At 40.2% G+C, this 20294-nt stretch overlaps 1 protein-coding gene across 1 annotated transcript; it reads right to left on the bottom strand.

Annotated features, from left to right (window-relative positions):
• Nucleotides 1-5142: 5142 nt before the first annotated feature.
• On the bottom strand, nucleotides 5143-15072 carry gpr83 (G protein-coupled receptor 83; the record flags this gene model as incomplete). Its single annotated transcript, XM_083909628.1, has 4 exons — nucleotides 5143-5851; nucleotides 6842-6975; nucleotides 13040-13165; nucleotides 14629-15072. The coding sequence occupies 4 exons, from the start codon at nucleotides 15070-15072 to the stop codon at nucleotides 5143-5145; spliced, it is 1413 nt and encodes a 470-aa protein (XP_083765754.1).
• Nucleotides 15073-20294: the final 5222 nt, after the last annotated feature.

The raw sequence follows: 20294 nt of genomic DNA on the forward strand, positions 1-20294 counted from the left end.
CTGCCAAACTGTCCACAGTGTACCCCGCCTATCGCCCTATGTCAGCTGAGATGGGCACAGCACCCCCCAGCGACACTCCTGTGGTAGATAATGGATGGAATTGGATGTGGAACCGACTGAGGCAAGTAATAGTCATTTAGTTTAGGCCATGGATGTGCAACAGATTGTGCACTACTAACAAATGCTACCAGCATATTACTAAATTATGAATCATGACACACACACAACTCTCCTCATCAATTATTAAAAGACCCAGCACTCTCCTGATGTTTAGGCTGTTTTTGTGGGATCCTGGAAACGCAGACTGAAGCAGTGTCCACAGAGGGAATTTGAGATTTTGACATGTATTAATTTGTTACGACATTAGTGAAGGGAAAAAAACAACGATAGTTTTTATATGTAGCCTCACAGTGGACAAGTAATGCTGTGGTAATTAAAACAACAACCAGACAAAGGCTGGATAGCAAGTCGAGAAGCTCTGTCTGGACGCTGCTGGATGGAGAGGTGGAGGTTGTGTGTGTGTGTGTTTGCATGACAGCAAAGCAGAGCACTAAGGCAGCACTGAGATGATTGACAAATAAGATAGAGGCACTGCAGTTCTGTCACTGACTACACGCCTGAGACCATGCTGATGTTCAGATAATTACAGCGCTGACACCTAAATGACAGCTGGGTAGTGACAGTGTGCAGGCTTGAGAGGAGATGAGATATGCAAGTCTGACTTAATTTTATGTGGAAGCTTAATTTTTCTTTATTTTATTTCATTTTCATCAAAAATTTCAAAGGTCCAGAGTCACAACTGAATACCCAGAGAAGCTTCCTCTCAATAGCTTTTCCTAAGGTATACGCATTGCTTATTTTTCATGAACAAATTTAAAGATAAAAGATATATTGTTAATAATATTCACATAAAACTGACACCTTCCACTGTAGTTTTAGTGTCTGAGCTGAATCTGAATTTAAAATGGCCTCAAACTTTAGGGAAATACAAACAGGACAAAAACAGACAGCCGCAGCAGTATGTCTTCTGCCTATACCTTATATTACATTATCTGTTATTTTTGATTTGTGTTTAAAATGATGAGCCACAGACATTATTCAGTGTCTTTAATTGTTTTAAAAAATAATCATATGTTAAAGTAAATATTTAAAAGCACATTTCCATTTTCATTACTAAAAAAACAACAAAGGACAACCAAACTCTAGGGATCACACACTTTTAAAGACGAAGGACAAGGACGGTTAAACCACATTTGCAGATGACATAAAAATGAACTGAATCCTTAAGTGTAAACTTTAACTGTGCACAAATACAAGACGACACTCGACATTTACAACATTATATGTTCAGCCTGTGGCACAAGAGCAGCCTGAGAGAAAACTATATATCACTTAGCGAACCTGGAACAAAGTATCAGTCCCTTCTCAGCCGAAAATATACATATAATACATTAAGTGTGCATGGAGCCTATAGCTGCATAGCATTTGTTGCTTATGGGGCACTTATATGTGCACATTCCCTTAGAATGTGCACACACTTTCTATCGGTTGCCATGGTGAATCATTGACCACTGAGCTCCATTGGTCTCAGATTTTTTTTTGTCATTCAACTCAACCTACAGTAACTCAGGGTGAATGTACTCGGAGGCAGGGCCGATTTATCTGACTCAGATCACTGAAAGGTAGTGTGGGAGATAAAAAATTTTCTGTATTGCTTGAAATCCTCTTTCCTGAACAAATTGGATCGTGATGCATCGATAAAACTCATCTGCCAGAGCTTGTGCTAGCTTGCTATATCCGACAAGAGAGTTGCAGCAACGTCATGACACAAAAGGTGTTAAGAACAGGTGTCGGTCGCGAAGGAGAGACAGTTTTTGTGAAAGCTAGTGCCAAGAAAAAGGCTGCTGCAGAGCGAGCCAAGAGCAGAGTGAACGTTGGTGCTGTGTTTGAACTGAGAGCAACAGAAAGGGCTGCAGAGTGGCTCTGTTTCTACTGGACGTAGGTTAACTAGAGTGTTTGTTGTTTTTTCGGCATCACGTTGTCAATTGAATGAGTATCCGAAAAACCTAGCGTTTTTAGCAGAAAGTACCGAAACTTACTGATGCGATATCTTTGGAGGGAAGTCTGAAAAAAGGGGCTTGGATTTTTTTGATTCCAGGATTTCCGACCCCACCTTTAAGTCACTACTTTGAGTGTAGGACTGTACTCAACCAAAGAAACTCTTGGTCGACGAAAGCCCTGAAATTTGGACTAAAAATTGACTAATCGGGGGGCTCGTTTCAAGTTAAAAGTGCCACAGTACGGCTGCAGCTGGAGTTCATCACAGTCTGACGGCTCTGACAGCTTTTTGCATTATGTGAATCTGCGCAATACCATAGCACGTGATATATTTTAAATGATATGCCATGTTTGTAGTAGAGCTGTGAAAAGCAAACTTTGCAAAGTTTGCATTCCACATTTTTACCGTCATCTACTTTTGAAAAATGCTGCCACACTGCTGTCTTTGATGCGGCAGGAGGACTGACTGTAGCCTCAAATGAAAAGCTCAAAATTCACGTCTAATTAATGGCAACGCTAATCTCTCTCTCATTAGCCACGGAGCTACAACAAATGAGCAAAGGGGAAAACAAGGGGGGTGTTCTCTGAAGACACGCTGTTACCTGTGAAACATGGGTGCTCTAAAACACCCCTATTAGCACTTGGTACTTTCCTCCTATTGAAATTCACCATGAAAAAAAAAAAAAATAACAATTAAAAAAAATTTAGTCAGAGCCAGAATGTGTTGACCAATTAAACGACCAGTCGTATTGGACGCTACATCCCTATTTGAGTGTAAAAATGACAAACAAAACAGTATCATAACACGTTTGGTTTGTCAGACCTGAACACTGACAACAGTTTGACCAGGCCAACACTCACATTGCTTTAATATTATTCGAATTTAATGATCAGACCAATCAACTTTACTGTCTCCACCAACCTCATCTCCAGTAATTGTTTTTTTGATGATTTTCTATAGCGTAGCTCATTAAAGTATTTTATATAATGTGCTTTATTCCATAAGATCCAAATGTGTTTTTTCCAGGGCGCTCGCAAATCCACATTTTACCTCTGGCAGTGGCTAAAGAATGAATTATAATGAATACGTTTCCTGTTATTATTACTCGTGGGGTGTTTTTTTTTTTTTTTTTTTAAACAACCGATGTTTTGATGAATGAATACGTGAAAGATCCAAGACTGGTCTTATTAAAAGATAAATTAATACAGCTTTATCAGACTAATAAAAGATGGAAAACTTTTAAAATATGTAAAACAAAAACAACTGTAAAACTTTATTGTTCAGACATCAACAACCAAAGACAGACACACTGTAACAACCAGAACTCGATGACAAAACTGCGCATTGATCACATTGTCAGTGATCACAGTACCGACTGTCAAGGAAAGCTATCTTTAAAGTTAATACACAACTCCTTATATGGACATCCTGGGGGTGTGTCTTCATAGGTCACATATTCAGGCTTTTAAAAAGCTCTGCACAAGTCACAAAAATGTGTTTTTGTTCAAAAAAATGAGCCAAGTGAACTTTGAACTGGGACGAATTTCCAAATTTTTCATTTTCAGTGCCATTTTAAACATTTTGAGTGCTTGATTTGAAAATAAAGTTGCCTAGGTTGAGCTTAAAAAAAGGATATAAGACACTCTGTATTGCACATTCTTATAGCCTCTGTATATACTCTGTTCTAAGGGTTAACTGGCTTTTTGAAGGCCTGGTTTTAGGGTTAGGGTTAGATTTGGGTTTGGGTTAGGCATTTAGCTGTGATGGTTAAGGTTACGGTAAGGTGCTCGGCAATCTATTATGTCAATGAGGTTCCACACAAAATATGCAAAACCTGCGTGTGTGTGTGTCAGACAATAGAAACACTGCTTTATAGCGACGTTATAGAAAGGTTACTGGGTTTGAAAATAAAAATGAAGGACCTCCACGTTTGTAGCAAACATGACCAGATATCCAATCATTTCATTTTCCATTTTCCTCTGTGTCATGCCATTGGTGTCATTGTTGGCAATCACTGTAAAACATGTATGATAGACACAGTGCAGCCGTGTGCGTGCTGCCCATCAATGGTGTCATTTTGACAAGAGAAATGAAAAAATACACAATAATAAAAATAGAAACGATTTGCTTTTAAGATGACATGAAGAGAATCCAAGGCCAATCTCTGATGGAACGTGAGGCCGCCACATTCTTGAGAGGAAAATGCACAGTGACAATCTGGTGCTCTGGAAAGTGCCTTTACGAGGAAAACGGTACGACAACATTGTGTATTGTTCATGATTTTTCATATATTATAAGATCTCCATGGCAACAACATGACACGATTAGACCTGCGACGAGGCTCCCAGTGACACGTTGAAGAAATGCGAGTGTGCAGGCTTGCTTTGTTGTTGTGTGAGAGCAGTGCAGAGATTGAAAAAACATTCAACCGAAGTTTGAAAAATGTCAGATATTCCAGAAAATGTGCTTAATCCAGCCTGGGCATGAGAGTCAATGAACCTCTTGAGTGTGAATTGGTCCTCAGAGCATATCTGAAGTATAGCATTTACAGCCCATTAGGGTTGGAAACTCTCGAAGGTAAACGGACTTTGTTGCTATTCAAGTCTGTGAATGCTAAAGACGCAGGACGTAACAATCTTAAGGTGTTTTTTTGTTCAAATATATTTCTTTGTAAATGTGACCATTGTGTATGAACACATGAAATATCTTACAACCATGGATGTATGAAGGTTTCACTGTGCAGCAGCACACTGGAGACATTTTCACGAATTGATCCAAAGCTCCATGGCTTATTATCACTCGATGGACTTCACGTTGAGACCGTTTTGTCGGCTGCTGTTTCAAAGAGCCGGCACAGTCAAGTCCATAAAATGTGTGATTCTTTCTCCAAGAGCCAAGTTTGTGACCGCGAAGTTGTCATACGATGTGAAACCATCACAGATTCTTCTTCAGTAATGTCACAGTGTAGATTCCTACAGGTTCGTTCAACTGTTGCTCTCATATTTCACCTCATTTTCTCTCGGGAAAGATGAAGAACTACTGACGGCAGCTGCACCGCAATGTGATACATGAAGTGCTTCCAGTCAGCTCACTGCCACGATGGGCTCCACTGAAAGGATGTCAGTTCTCCCTGTCAGAACCTGCCTGGCCGTGAACAGCACGTGTGTCTCTTTGAGATTGTGCGTCTGACTGGAACTGGCCTGACTCTGCTGTGAAGTGGCGTGGCCCTGCAGCGACAAGTCATGCCTCGGTCTGGAGGAGTCGTTGTTGTCGGGCCAGGCGGTTTGGTGGCAGGGCGTGCAGATGGCCACCGGGTGAAGCTGCGGCTCCACCGTCCTCTTCCTCTTCCTGCACATGTCGAAGAGGAGCCGCAGTTCCTGGCGAAAGGTGGGATTCAGGCAGCAGTAGATGAAAGGGTTGTAGCACGTGGAGCTCATGGCCAGCCAGTGAAAGCAGAAGTACAGAGCGTTGGACGAGTGAATGGCCTGGCTGGACAGCAGCACCACGTAGCAGTTGAGGGGGAACCAACAGACGGCAAACACCCCGACCACCAGGAGCAGCATCGCTAGCGTCCGCCGCCGCTTCTTCCTCTGCGTGGCGTGCTGAGCGGTGGTCGTGTCGCCGATGGCGTTGTGGCGCCAAAGCCGGCAAGCCACCGTGGTGTAGGAGGCGGTGATGATCAGGAGCGGCAGCATGTACAGTAATATGAAGGTCAGGAGGTCGATGTACTGCCAGTAGACATCCGACGGCTCTGGAAAGTCTGGCACACACAGGCTGCGCTCCATCTCCGTACTGATGAGAACAAGACACAAGAAGGTGGTGAAAGGGAGGAAAAAAGCCATTTTATTGACCTCTGGCAGAAGGTATTTGTTTGTTTGTCAGTCTGTCTGTTAGCAACATTACTCAAAAAGTCACGGACGGATTTGGAGGAAATGTCCAGCAATGGCACCAGGAACAAGTGATTACATTTTGACGCTAGCACTATTTTTAGTGCTATTTAGTCGGCACTGAGCTGCCAAAACAACCGAAAAAAAGGGAAACTTGCTCCTTCCACTGTCCCAAGTGACTTCAAACATATTAAGAGATAGAGGAATTGTATTGGCTTCGTTAATAAGAATGGTGCGGGCAGTATATTCACAAATTAATTTCCTGTTGTGAGAAGAAAATTGAAACAATAAAAAACAATAAAACAGCAGTTGGAATTCGTGCCGTTTCATTTTTAATACTCCTGCATCTTCATGAGTTTAAACTCGGCAAATATTCACAAAAATATGTTGCTGGATCTAGATTGATGAACAATGCATCATCTTTCATCCTCTCAACAAAGACGTTACGTTCTCATTGTCATGGGCAGAACAATTAAAAAAAAAAGGCAGGACAATGTTGTGGATTCAGATAAAGGAGCCTTCTTTGTTTGTTTCCAGGGACCATCTACTAAAAATGCTGTTCATAATTTAGCATGTTTGTGTGCTGTATATGATTACTGTCTGTATTTTTGAAATATTTACTCCTTTTCTTATATATATTTTATTATTCTTATTTATATTCCTACATGTTTTGGCGGAGATACTATAATGCATTTTAATCAACCTGACAAAAGCAGTTGCTATTGTGTGCAACAGCAGACCTTTGTACATGAATGTTTGAATTAAGTTTCCAAAGAGCAAGTGACTAAATTATATTGAGCTACAAAAGCAGATGTCATTTGCAGAGAGTAATTTAGTCAACCATATAAATATTTCTCTGAGCGTTAGACTCTTGCAACCTTTCGTTTTACCGTACCTGTACGTAAAGGTTAGCAGTTTTTGGTAGATGGCGTGTGGGAGGGAGAAGCAGGTAGCCATGATCCAAATAACGACGACCCAAACGCGGCCTTGGGCAGGAGACATGCGAGGTCTGAGAGGATGTAAAATCACCTGAGGGCGAAAGATTAATAAAAAAACAACGTCGGATCAATTTCAGCAAGTGTCAACACAAAAATGCAAATGACCCCACACCTCAAACACTTAATCCACTGGTAAAAACAAATTTAATACTACGTTTAAATGGGTGTCGTCTTCACAACACAAGATCCTTGCTTTATTTTTGGCGGTGATGGCCCGGAATATTTTGACTTAAATATATTCAGCAAATCATCCTCACTCACTGTTTTTAGCCTTCAATTTTTTTGTATCGCCCACAAAAGACCAGCCTTGAACCGAAACGCTTTCATCCACAAATAAAAGGTATTTGTATGAATAATGGCTTATACAGTGCAGTCACATTCTTACACATATTTATTTAAAGGTGTGGGGTGATTATGTACTATTTACGTGTACTACTTATGTGTGTGTGTCATGTGGAGCTGTGTATATGGAAATGATCTAAGACCGGTTTTGAAGAAGTTTGAAAATATTCCTCTGAAGTAAAAGCACCGAAATATGTTTTTGTTACAAAGAACCGCTCCATATTTATACAGATTTGTAAAGAAAGCCCTCCCTTCAGTCTTGAAGCACATCTTTCCTTTAAATGGTAACTTTGTGTTTGTGTTTTCTCTCGCTGGTCAGGTTTCATTGTGCCATTGAGGAATTATGTACATCCATACATATATATAGACAGTACTTTTCCATTGAAGCACCCCAGGGACTGCTTTAAAGGCGCATTAGGAAGGTTCTTTAATGACCTGTATGGCCATGGAGGAGTGTTTACAACAGAGAAAACACTTTTAATGGTCCAATATGGAACATCTAGCCCTACAGTAATAAATACTATAGAAAAAAGCTTCATTGTCCTTCTCCCAATTCATTGTCCAGTCCAAATTGAGAACCTGTATGTACCAGCGGAGGAATTCTGAAAATGATCCATCCAGTTTGGTTGTGTGAGCCCTATCTATATGTACTCTCACATGCTTTTTTTAGCAATATGACAAAAAGGCTTGCATTCTTAGTTTCTGTTACTTAGAAAGCTCCATTGCTTCCTGCTTGAGAATGAAAGAAATATGTTTTATGGGGAGGGTTCACAAAAAGCCTGGCGAGACAGTGAGTGATTTGTGTTCATTCTGCTTCATAGACTCATACAGCAGAGTGCATCTTCCCCTCAGATACCAGCACAAAAAAACCTTCCAATAAAACAGTCTGGTACATAGGCAGGTCCAAATTAAGACCTGCAATTACAGCTGCTTCTTTTCAAACAAAACTTTCCTCCCCATTTATGCAATCATGAGCGCTGTCCTTCATTTTTATTTTATCTTATGTAAATAATGATGGAGAACTAGTCTCTCTGTTGCTCAAAAATAAATCTATCTTTCAAATAATCAATTTGTTTGTATGAATTTAAACAGAAACTTGCTAAAATGGTGACCAGTATTTTATCAAGTGTCTTGTTTTGTCCACTAACCAAAAACACTGCATTTACAGAAACCTGAAATGTAATCTTCAGTGCTGTACTACATAAAATATCTCTCCTCCTGTTTCCTTTTCCCATTTCCCATTTTCCACTCCTGTTATATGGTCTGTCTGTTTTCCCGTCTGCGTGTGTTTGTGTCTGATTGTCTTTGTCCCTGCAGGTTGGCCAGAGAAACCCCTTTACCATGGTTTCCCTCCAACTCGCCTACTGCAGATTACTCTGATTGCCACCACTCACTCGCTCACTCACTACTGTTTAAAAGCCTTGACCAGCTCACCAGTATTCACCATCATAATAGTCGGGATCGCCCTGAGCATGGATCCGTTGAAAAAATTTGCAAACCTCTTAAGGAATAATTTTAATTAATTTTTGAAATTCAGGAAATTATCCATTTGCCCTGATGCACTTTGACAGTAAGCTGACTTTCTTCAACAAAAAAAAAAGTATCTCGGAATGACTTGAAATTTACCATCATAATAGTCGGCATCGCTCTGAACAAGGATCCGTTGAAAAAATTTGCAAACCTCTTAAGGAATAATTTTAATGACATTTTGAAAATCAGGAAATGATCCATTTGCCCAGATGCACTTTGACAGTGAGCTGACTTTCTTCTCAAAAACAAAAAGTATCTCGGAATGACTTAAAATTTACCATCATAATAGTCGGGATCGCCCTGAGCATGGATCCGTTGAAAAAATTTGCAAACCTCTTAAGGAATAATTTCAATGAATTTTTGAAAATCAGGAAATTATCCATTTGCCCTGATGCACTTTGACAGTGAGCTGACTTTCTTCTCAAAAACAAAAAGTATCTCGGAATGACTTGAAATTGTGCACAGTAATAGTCGGCATCGCTCTGAACAAGGATCCGTTGAAAATATTTGTAAACCTCTTAAGGAATAATTTTAATGAATTTTTGAACATCAGGAAATGATCCATTTGCCCTGATGCACTTTGACAGTGAGCTGACTTTCTTCTCAAAAACAAAAAGTATCTCGGAATGACTTGAAATTGTGCACAGTAATAGTCGGCATCGCCCTGAACAAGGATCCGTTGAAAATATTTGCAAACATCTTAAGGAATAATTTTAATTAATTTTTGAAAATCAGGAAATTATCCATTTGCCCTGATGCACTTGAGCTGACTTTCTTCTCAAAAAGAAAAAGTATCTCGTAATGACTTGAAATTACGTGATTCTCGTAATTTATGTGACGTAAACGCCTACGTGACGTGAGCAGAACGACAGAAACGATATGGCGGAGCATATTCAAGTGATAGATTTAAGATAATCTATAGCACATTTAACAGCATTGTATGTTAGAAAACAGTTAATTAGTAACTATTATGGCGTTAAAACTGAGAGTTAGTTCAACAACCCTCAAACACGCTGTCAAAATAAAATATCTCAGCGTATTTAGCAATGAAAACAAAGACATTTAAAACAACATAATAAAAGCAAAAAAACGAACTCAAACTGAATTAATCACCAAGGAGAAATAGTAGGTTTTTAAAGAAGATTTTTTTTAAATATCAAGATTCTGGGCACATCTGGCGTACCAGTGCAGACGCTGCCAACTGCTGCCACTGCAGATTATCAGTCACATCTGGTCTTTAGATTAGTTTTGAGGACTTTCAGTCACGGCTGGTTTAAGTGCAGATACTGCGGGATTTTAAAATCAATACTAAAACACACTGGTAGCCAGCGGAGCGAGGCCAATATTGGTGTGATGTGATCGTTTGTGCTCAGCAGTCACAAGACGAGCTGCAGACGATGCATCGACGACCGGTCGATTCCAAAATACACGGAGTTGCAGTAATCCAGCTGTGCGGTTTTAAAAACATGGATTACCCTCAAGTTAATAAAAATAAAAACACTTTTCTTTATCACAGAATTCACTTGTTTATCAAATTTAAAATCACAGGTCACACCACACTGTACACAGGTACGCTGGTTATTTGTACCGCTGCTCTTTTCGTTTAATAAACAGTCCGCTAACCGGCGCTAAAAGGAGCTAATGCAGCTAACTGGTAAACATTGCCTGAACTAACTACATGAGACCTAGGTTTATGTCTGTCTTTATGTGCAATATGTCCTTAAACTACCAACAAAATTGTGAAAATGTTGCTTGTGAACATGTCTCTACATGTTAGGGAAGCATTTTCATTAATGTTCTGTACATGTTCTGTGGAACAGCTGTAGTGGCCACGTTTTACGTTATTTAAAACCATTGTCTCCAGCTTATTTACTTCAGCTGTTGGATTCTCGTCTTTCTTTTCGCGTGGGAAAATGTAACGATATGATTCACACCCACTGAAGAATATAATAGCCTCAGCCTTGAAAGACACCGTATCTGAAGATTTGATAATGAGATAAATGCTTTATTCATTCAAGTTCGGCAATTTTTATTGATGTAAGGAGATAAACGGTGAGCTGCAGATATGGATCAGAAATGCCTGACGATAACAAAAACGACGCCTCGCTACCACTCTCAAAAAAGATTTTTTTAAAACATAGACAGCTGAAAGGAGTGGATCATTCTCTCCTCAGGCAAGCAGTTGAGCTTCAGCCAATGACCCCCCATTCTCTGTCTTACTTCTGAAAGAAGTATTGTACATATTAAGTCTTTTCCTACTGTACAATACCGTGCTCCAGTTGCTGAGGTAACACTTGCGGCTGGAATTGGTACACGCGTAGAAGGTTGGGTCGAAGAAAATATAAAATTTGAGGTAACCAGCGAAACCAAACAGGCGACCATTTGTGATTGAACGACCATTTGTTTTTGTTTTTTGCAGCCGTGACATTTGATCGATTAAAAATGAAACTGCTATAACTTTACAATCGAAGGTCCGCTATGAACCGAACAAAGTTGTGAAAACAGCGCCCCCAGCTGCCTCCAATTGGGAAAAAAAGCTTGATTTTACAACAGTCAAATTTAAGTCCATTTTAACTCCTGCTATCTTGATGGTTGGCTTGATATACTGGGCCAAGGGACCCAGATCTATAGGGGGGTCCCAGTGGTACCACCAAAAACCATCACTTCTGTCTTCTTTGCATTAAAATTGAAAAAGTTAAGAGCCATTCTGGCCTTTACACCAAAGAAATAGCTGGATGGTATAGATGTAGAGGCATGAATAGTTGACAGTCATCTGCATAACGGCTGACAAGCTGAATAACCAGGCAGAAGAGGAACGGATAAGAAGCTATAAAATCAGGAAAAATTGGGATAAACTGAAACTGATTGGGGGACTCAGGACTGGCGTAAGTGGGAAAAATTGACTGGAAATGATCACTCTGTTCACACTATGTAATTTTTGTCTTGATTTTCTACAGACTTTCGGTGATTGCAAAGAAAAACCTCAGATCAGAGGAAAAGTGATGCATCCAACACTTGCCACCTTTTGTTTTATTACAGTGCAGCACCGTAATCGCAGCGACTTGACTCATCTAATCAGAGGTTTTTCTGCCGCTCTTGTTAAAAGCAACGCTGTTTTCAAACATGCACTCCAGAGAATCGGCGCGGCAGACATTCTCCATTCTCCAGGGTTTGCAGTTGAGCAAAGAGATTCTCAGATTTCAGGGCATGCCTGACGGCGGTTTTACAGCTGTAGTGTGTACGTTTTGAATATGAACAAGTGTTTGTCGCATTGAATCAGATCCACACAGCTCTCTGTTTCTCTCAGCGTGGCAGCGTTTTGTTCATATATCCCTGTGCTTTACATCACGACTGATAAGGCATAAGAAGAGAAGCACAACGGCTACAACATCATACTGTTGGAAAGAAGTGGATTCTACTGCTATATCATGGACCTAATTGTAAGATATTGTTAATTAGTGATGTGCAACACTGATACGAGCTTCAAGCTTCGACATGACGACACAAGCCTGTGCAGAAATGAATCACCTTCCCACGCTCGGGGATTATTTACCTGGATATTGCCCATCGGCGCCAAAGGACCGAGTAGGGATTTGTGTCTCGCCCCGTCACAGCACCTTTTGTGTGCAAATGATGATCTCCTCTTGTTCTGCACTTAGACGACATTTGAAGTCCTTGATGACGTGGTTCATGGTGTTGCCATGTACACCACGGTCTTTTTGGAATTGAAAAAACGCTGCCACTCGACCTCTCTCCAGCAAGAAAATGCACCTGTCTTCGTATTTATGTTAAATCTCTGTTAATTGCTTATAAAGCCCTCAATTCACTTTGGTCAACCGCTCACAATTATACACCCATAGTTGACATAAAAGTACGAAAAAGTTCCTGCTAAAAAATGGATCTTTTAACATTAGAATTGATTCGTGATACATGATATTACTGGCCCATATTGGCTTTAAAACTGCTGGTATATCAATGTCGGATAACAGCAAAAAGTCCCAATATGTTCCAATATATTCCTAAAAAACTGCCTGCATGTCGCAGCTGCTGTTCCTGCACCAGGAAGCTCCAAGTTTCCTTGGAGCAGCAGGAGTCAAAGAGCTTTCTCGCTCACTCGAGCAGCGCGATAGAACTTCTCCACACTGGAGCTTTAACGCACCACAACTTAACGCACACCGCATACATAAACGTGCCAGTTGTTTCATCTCCTGACGTCTACGAACCTGCCGTCGGTCCAGCGCGATGGCGGTGAGCGTGAGCGTGGAGACGTGCAGAGAGCAGTACTGCACGAAGCGGCTGATGTGACACATTGTCCTCCCAAAAATCCACGTGCTGTTCACAAATCGGACCTGAGGGAACACGGCGAGAGAGAGAGTTAAGTTCATCTAATTCCAGATCCATCAAATCAAGAACCTTTTTAACTCCTTATATGGACATCCTGGGGGTTGTGTTGATCGGTCACATAATCAGGCTTTTTTGTTTTCTTATGTGTGCATTTTTAGCAGTGATATAAAGGAGCAATATTTGTGCAGAAGTGACAAAAACAGATGTTTATTTTCTTTTTGTTCATAAAAACGAGCCAAGTGAACTCTGAACTGTGAACTATGTCCAGATTTCCAAAATTCAATCCAATTTTTAGTACTCTGATATGTTTATATAGTTGGTGAAAATTATTATTTTTCCATCAGATTGTGTAGGTTTTGCAGAAATACAGAATATAAGACAATATTGCACACTCTTATAGCCTCTGTATGTATTAAACATAGTCGTGAAGAAAAAGCAGCCACAATGCTCTGTGTTCTAAGGGTTAAATGTTCACGCTCAGGACATGAGATGACTAATAATTCATCAGTCTATGTATTCATTTTCAATCAAAGAAAAAAAAAGGAAATGTGCTCTGAATGGGTTTTATTTTTTTAATTAAGTCCCACACCCATAGAGAGAGCCTCTTCTTGTTATGACGCAAATGGCACCATCTATTGGTGGCAAACGCCTTAGTACATTATAAAAGACTGCATGTGTTGACATCTCTATTGAATGGGGAAAAGGGGGTCAAAGGTGAGATAATCTGTCCACCCAATGGATGGCCTATTATTATTTTATGATTAGAAATGTTTTAAAGAGACACAACAGTTATTAGGGACCTAAATGGTTAATGCATACCTTTTTTCTAGAGAGTGCAAATTAAGTCAAGAGCTGTATTATTACACAGTGTGGTCCTGTCACTGTCAGGGGGTGGGTTGTTAAATGTTTTGCATTTCGCTGTCACGATATACACAAGGGCCTTTTTTTTTTTTTTTTTTAAATAAAAACTATATTTATTTTCATAATCTGAAATAGTTCATTAAAGCAGCAACCAGTGAGTTAAGAGCAGAGTACTCAAATGTGCGATAAAAGCAGCACTCAGCTCTCCCTTATAATTTGGTTTTCACTCCAACTGGTCCAAAACATCTACATTTAATTGCCCTGTGTCACATTGTTGCTGCAAAAGCAAAATGTCCACAATAATTCAGAATGAAAGACAATAAAGGTCTTTAACTCTGAATAGATTCCAGTCTAATCCAATTATTCCAAAGGCAAATACATGTGGGGGTCCCTGAGATATTTGGTGCAACAGGTTTTTATTAAAACAACAAAAATCAAAAATTCCAATACACTCAATATGATATTTTTTTTCTTCAAATCTATTTAAAATAATACATGAAGTTGGGATCAATATTTATGCATGTTTTATTTATCTACAAAAACATTATAGATTAGTTATTGATTGGTAATAGTGCAGTGTATCACCCAGGGTGAGCGCGCGTCTTACCAGGGTGAAGGGTGTATTGAGCACAGTGATGAAGATGTCAGCCACCGCCAGGTTCATGATGAACAGACTGGTGGCGGACTGGCTGCGCTTGTTCTTCACCAGTACGTGGCACACCAGCGTGTTGCCGAACAGGGACACCACGATGATGAGCGAGTACGCGGCCACCAGCAGCACCTTCACGCTGCTCCCCTGCGACTCCCCACCGCGGCTCTTCTTACTGGCCAGAGAGCGCCAGTCCTCCAGGAGTCCCTCGTCGAAGTCCAGGAGGAACAAACCCGAGGTCCGGTTGTCCGATTGTCCGCTGGAGAGATTCCCCCTAGGAGACGGCACCCGCTCTCCCGGGAGTGAGGAGTCGTTGAGTGGCTGTCCCGCGCCTGCAGTTGCGTCTCTGTCCGAGCTTCCGACGCACAGGAGCAAAGACAAGCAAACGCACAAAGGTTTCATTCTTTTCTCACTGTTTTCCATTTCTTTTTTCCTCCTCTCTTTTTCTTTCCACCTGTCTCCTCAGCTGCGCTCGTGTCTCTGTGTCACTGAAGCAACAAGTCGTGGTGCGCTCCTGCAGCAGCAGCAGCCTTTTAAACCTTGCGCGCACGCGTGCGTATTAACGCGCGTCTCGGTCTCAGTCTGTCTCTCCAGGTTCAGAATTTTAATTATATAGTTGAATGGTTCACCTCTGAATTCAACTATTAATTAACATATCACTTTATTTTTATGTAAAAAAAACAAAAACACTGAGTATATATATAAAAAAATGTCATTCAGACTAAAATTCAAGGTTGTGGATAAACATATTTAAACATGTTAACATTTAAAGCCGCACTACGTATTTTCTGGTGATTTTTGGAGTTGGTGTCAAAGAAATATACACTCAACAAAAATATAAACACACAAAGAAAAACTTGTAGTTATTGTTATGTGACAAAACAGTAACTATTCAAAAATAACATTACAACTTTATCAATAAAGTGGCTTTAATTTGCGAGCATTAGGATCAATTTCAAAACAAAAGTCCTGGAGTAATGGCAGGAAGAACACAATGGGGGTCGATGATCCAAGTTCACAAACTTCAATAACGTGTGCGTCCACCATTAGCCTCACGCAGAGCGGTACACCGGCGACGAGTGGACATCACCAGGTTGTCGATCGTGGCCTGGGGGATGTTTGTCCCATTCCTCCTGCAGAGCCGCTTGAAGTTGGCGGCCGTTCTCTGGAACTGGAACTGGAACCCGCTGTTGTTCCAGTCTCTCTGAAACGAGTCCACAGGCGGCTGATAGTGGAATGTTGCACATTCAGTTGTGTTGCCACAGCTGTAACGCCCAACCCAGCACTCGGCACGCCAATGGCACTCCCTCATGATTTGTGACATCTGTGGCATATTGTCAAGTGACAAAAGTCCACATTTTGGTGTGCCCTTTTATTGACCAGACCATAAGGAGTGTCGGTGTGCTGGTCACGCATATTGAACACCACTCTGCCATGCTCCATGACTCTCGTGAGTTGAAATACTCAATCTGAGATTGTAGTCAATAGGAGTGGCCGAGTGACACTGGACGACTGGGTTTGAGCAAAACAAATTATTCCGTAAACAAATGCATCAAGAATCTGATTAAGTGGCGTGACGTTCTATTTTTGTTCACCACTTCAAGTTTGTGCGTTTATATTTTTGTTTATATATTTGTGTGTGTATATATGAAACCTGAGGTCTGTTGCACGCACATAGAATTAAGAAATCCAGGATATCTGAGAAAACAGGCTTTATCCTACATGCTATTAAATTTCTTCTGGCTTAACCCATTGCACGGACATCAAACTAGGATGCTCTTTGAAATAGATGTTGAGTTCAGTCACAGGTTTACTGCAGTAAGGGAAGAGATGAAACACTTTGTACAAAAGGTAATGCAGTTGCCTTTAATAAGATCAGAGGAAAAGCCTTACTGATGGCGACCAATTTAATATATATGTAGCCCAATATCAATACTAATTTGAGCAAAATAACAGTTTTTAGACTGTTCTTTTTACTGTTTTATAAGGATTCAGGATTTTGTGTTACAAAACAAGAAGTATCCTAAAAAGAAAAAACATCTTAGTTGCAAATGAGCTGCTGAAATGATCATATTTGCATTCAGAATCAGAATCAGAATCAGAATCAGAATCAACAGTAAAACAGTTATGTCATGTCTCGCCTCTAGTGTTATTTACTATCATATTGTGTGTGATTATATTGTATTCAAATAACTGTGCAGCACTTTGGTTCAACTGAGGTTGTTTTTAAATGTGCTTTATAAATAGACTTGACTTGATTTGACTTGACCTCTCAGTTTGAGACAAAAAAAAAATAATAAAAAGGTGGAAAATCTCACTTTATGGCCAGAGGGTGCTTTTGTTCTGCATGTAGTTACTGAAGAGCTGTTGCCTTGGCACAGCAGGGGCACCAGGGGTGAACAGGGGCACTCCTGTCAAAAGTGTCCTTGATGTTTGATATTAATTTTTCATCTTTTGGGATTTTGGGACGCAAAGTTGGCCTTTCAAATTTGAGCGTGTAGACTATAAATGATTTATGCAATAGAGCGAGAATGTCAGAAGGTTTTTAAAACTGAATTCATGGCACAGTGAAGAAACTAAAGTTGTTTTAATCCTAACAACAATCCGCTGCATTTATTTACACAAGAGAAGGAAAATGTCTCCGCTCTTCCTCTGTGATAAATATGGATTTGTCGTGGAGGCGTTGTGCCATGATATGATACAGTAAGAAGAACAATATGAGTGAAAATCATCATTTATACAGATCTATTTTACGTAATATACTCAAAAACAAACACTCTTTAAGGACTTATCAGTGCCTCTGTAGTTATTGTTTATTTCACACAATAAACCTCTTAAAAAATGATTGACCCCTAAATATGGATGAACTCGCAATCAATGAGTTGTCTTTGTCAGGATGTTTTTGATTAACCACTTACAAACAAAAAATTGTCCTACACCTGGACCAACTTGACTGTTGCCTGGCAACAACAAAACAATAAGCATACCCTGTCCACTACACAACCTAAATGATTACTTACCAAACAGCACAAGAACCATAAGTCACAATAGAGAAGTACACAGTGAGATGTTGTTCTCCCTTTATTCTTTCAAACAGAGACAAAACAAAAAGTGACTCAGGCAGCGATTAGTTTGTGACGAGTGAAAATGTCCAGCGGTTAGTTTTTTTTTAAGCCATGTTTTCAAAACATCCTTTTGTCCGAAAAGAGATTTAATAGTTTTCTGTCGGTGGTTGTCATGAGTTTCTGTTGAATCACTGAATCCAATCTCGTGGTAAGGGTTCTCTGCAGCTACGCACCACCTGCAGCACCTGCGCTAACCAAGCTGCGATGAGCGGTGGGACTAAAATAATTGCTAGGGCTTCCGCTGCTTCGATAAAAAGCGACATGCTTAAAAGCTGCTGTGTGATTTTTGTTGTTATTATTCTGTCTCTCAGCGTAACAGTAATTGTGTGCTGCGTCCTTCATCTGAAAACGGGCTCTGATATGAGGGAGCGTTTCTTTGTATACAGCTGCAAAATGCTGAATGGTGTGTTAAGCAGTAGAATTCAAATCAAATCAATCAATCTAGAGACTATTTGTACTTTAAACGCAATACAACAATAATATTGGCAAAATTACTATTGTTGATATTAACAACTGGATCTGGATCCTGCAGCCCAGGAATCATAGGCACTTGCAGAATGAGGACAGAGACAGATTGCGTTTCCACTTTTTAGTTGGACTAAACCAATTATCTGGTTTTCTTAATGTCATGTAAACACATTAGTCCGACTAAAGTCTTTTTCTAAAGCTTTAGTCGGACTGGAATTGGACTTCAGCGCTCTGCACATGTACCAAAATTTCGGAAGATCCCCCGGACAATGCGGCGGTGGCGTCTTTCTTCGGACAACACGGCACAAGAGCCCTGCTCCATCTAATTTGTACCACATTAACATGTACAGCAGGTACAAAAACATCACCGGCACCGTCTCGCTGTTTGTTTTTCTGTTCCCCCAGCAGTCTAGTACTATAGCAGCATAACTGTGGAATAGTTCATGTTCTTCTGCTCCAGCCCTAACTATAAGCTTTATTGGAATGGAAGGTTTTAATTCAAACTTTAATTACAGAGCAGGTGTTCGCCTCCTGAACAGACACTAGGCGCTGGATCCACAAAAGAGGAGCCTGGTAACTGAAGGCTCTGCCCATTAATTGGAACTGATTCTGAATTAAATGGGTCATGCCTCACTCCTCCATAAAATTGAATGGAATTTGGTTTGGTTGACAACTTGCTGTCCAGGGGGCACCCCGCCTATCGCCCTACGTCAGCTGAGTTACAGCACACATGGATGGATGGATGGTTCAGTAGACAAACAAATGGCACATAAAACATTATCTCTATGCCATAGTTAACGAATCAAACATTTATGGTTGCTCTGTTTATTCAAATATGTCGCCGTCTGTCTGATACCCTGACACTAAGATCTTGCATAAACTCTAATGACAACACACTCAGTGGGATGGAAATCAATCACGGCTCTCGCAGCAGGCAGTGTTTTATTTGTATGGGTGTAAAATGAGCTCAGAAAAATGTGTTATTGGGAAAAGGGTACCTGCACACGATGTATCACAGCAGATGGATAATCAAGTCAGCTAAATAAAAGGCAGAGAAAGGACGGAGACGGAGTATCATGTGACTTCAATTCAAGGTCACCGCAGCGGATTTTTACTCTTTTTTTCAATTCAGTTCTATTCAATTTTATTTGTAAAGCACCAAATCACAACATACACAGTATGGCATCAGTGGAGAGGGAAAAAAACCCTCTTTTTTAACAGAACCAGACTCAAATGTGGGGACAGATGAGAGGTGGGGGAAAGAAAGGACAAGAGGGAGGTGAAGTAGAGATCAGGAGTACAGTATGATAATAATAATAATAATAATAATAATAGACCTGAAACTGGATCTGGATCCTGCAGCCTGCAAGATGAGGACACAGAGTGTGTGTCCGCCTCCCTGAACTGTCACTCATTTTCTTGGCTTCACGATCTTGAGCTCCTCTAAGTAGATGCATCCGTTTCACATGCAGCACATGACCAGAGGCAGTATCTCGTTCTATCTCTGACTCTGATTGCACTACAGACAGTCACAGGAAGTAATCTCTGCCTCAGGTCATGGCCACTGCTGCAATACGATGTGCAACATAGATTTCCAGTCTACTTTTATGTATTATTTTTTAAAGCCAGGTAAGGGTCAGATCACGCTTGCATCAAAGACAACTGCATGAGCGCTTCATACTCCTGTGTTCTGGACCAGAGGTGTCAAACTGGTGGCCCCAATCATGTGGCCTACGACGTAATATCATGAGTTATTAATGAAAACATACGTATCCCACAACCTCCTCTTCCTATAATAATAATCATAAATATATATTTTTATAATAGCAATAATAACAGATTTGGGCTTATCACATTTGTAAATGTATTACATTCAATATTAAGTTATATATATATATATATGCTTGTTATGTGTATTAATTACTGTTGTCCATGTTAGTATTTACTTCATTTTACATTACTGGCTCTGTTTTTGATATTAATAGACTGCATCAATTATATATGCTTTTATTGTGACGCATATATATTTCT

Source organism: Microchirus variegatus, assembly GCF_963457635.1.
Source record: "Microchirus variegatus genome assembly, chromosome: 23".
Taxonomy (NCBI): Eukaryota; Metazoa; Chordata; class Actinopteri; order Pleuronectiformes; family Soleidae; genus Microchirus; species Microchirus variegatus.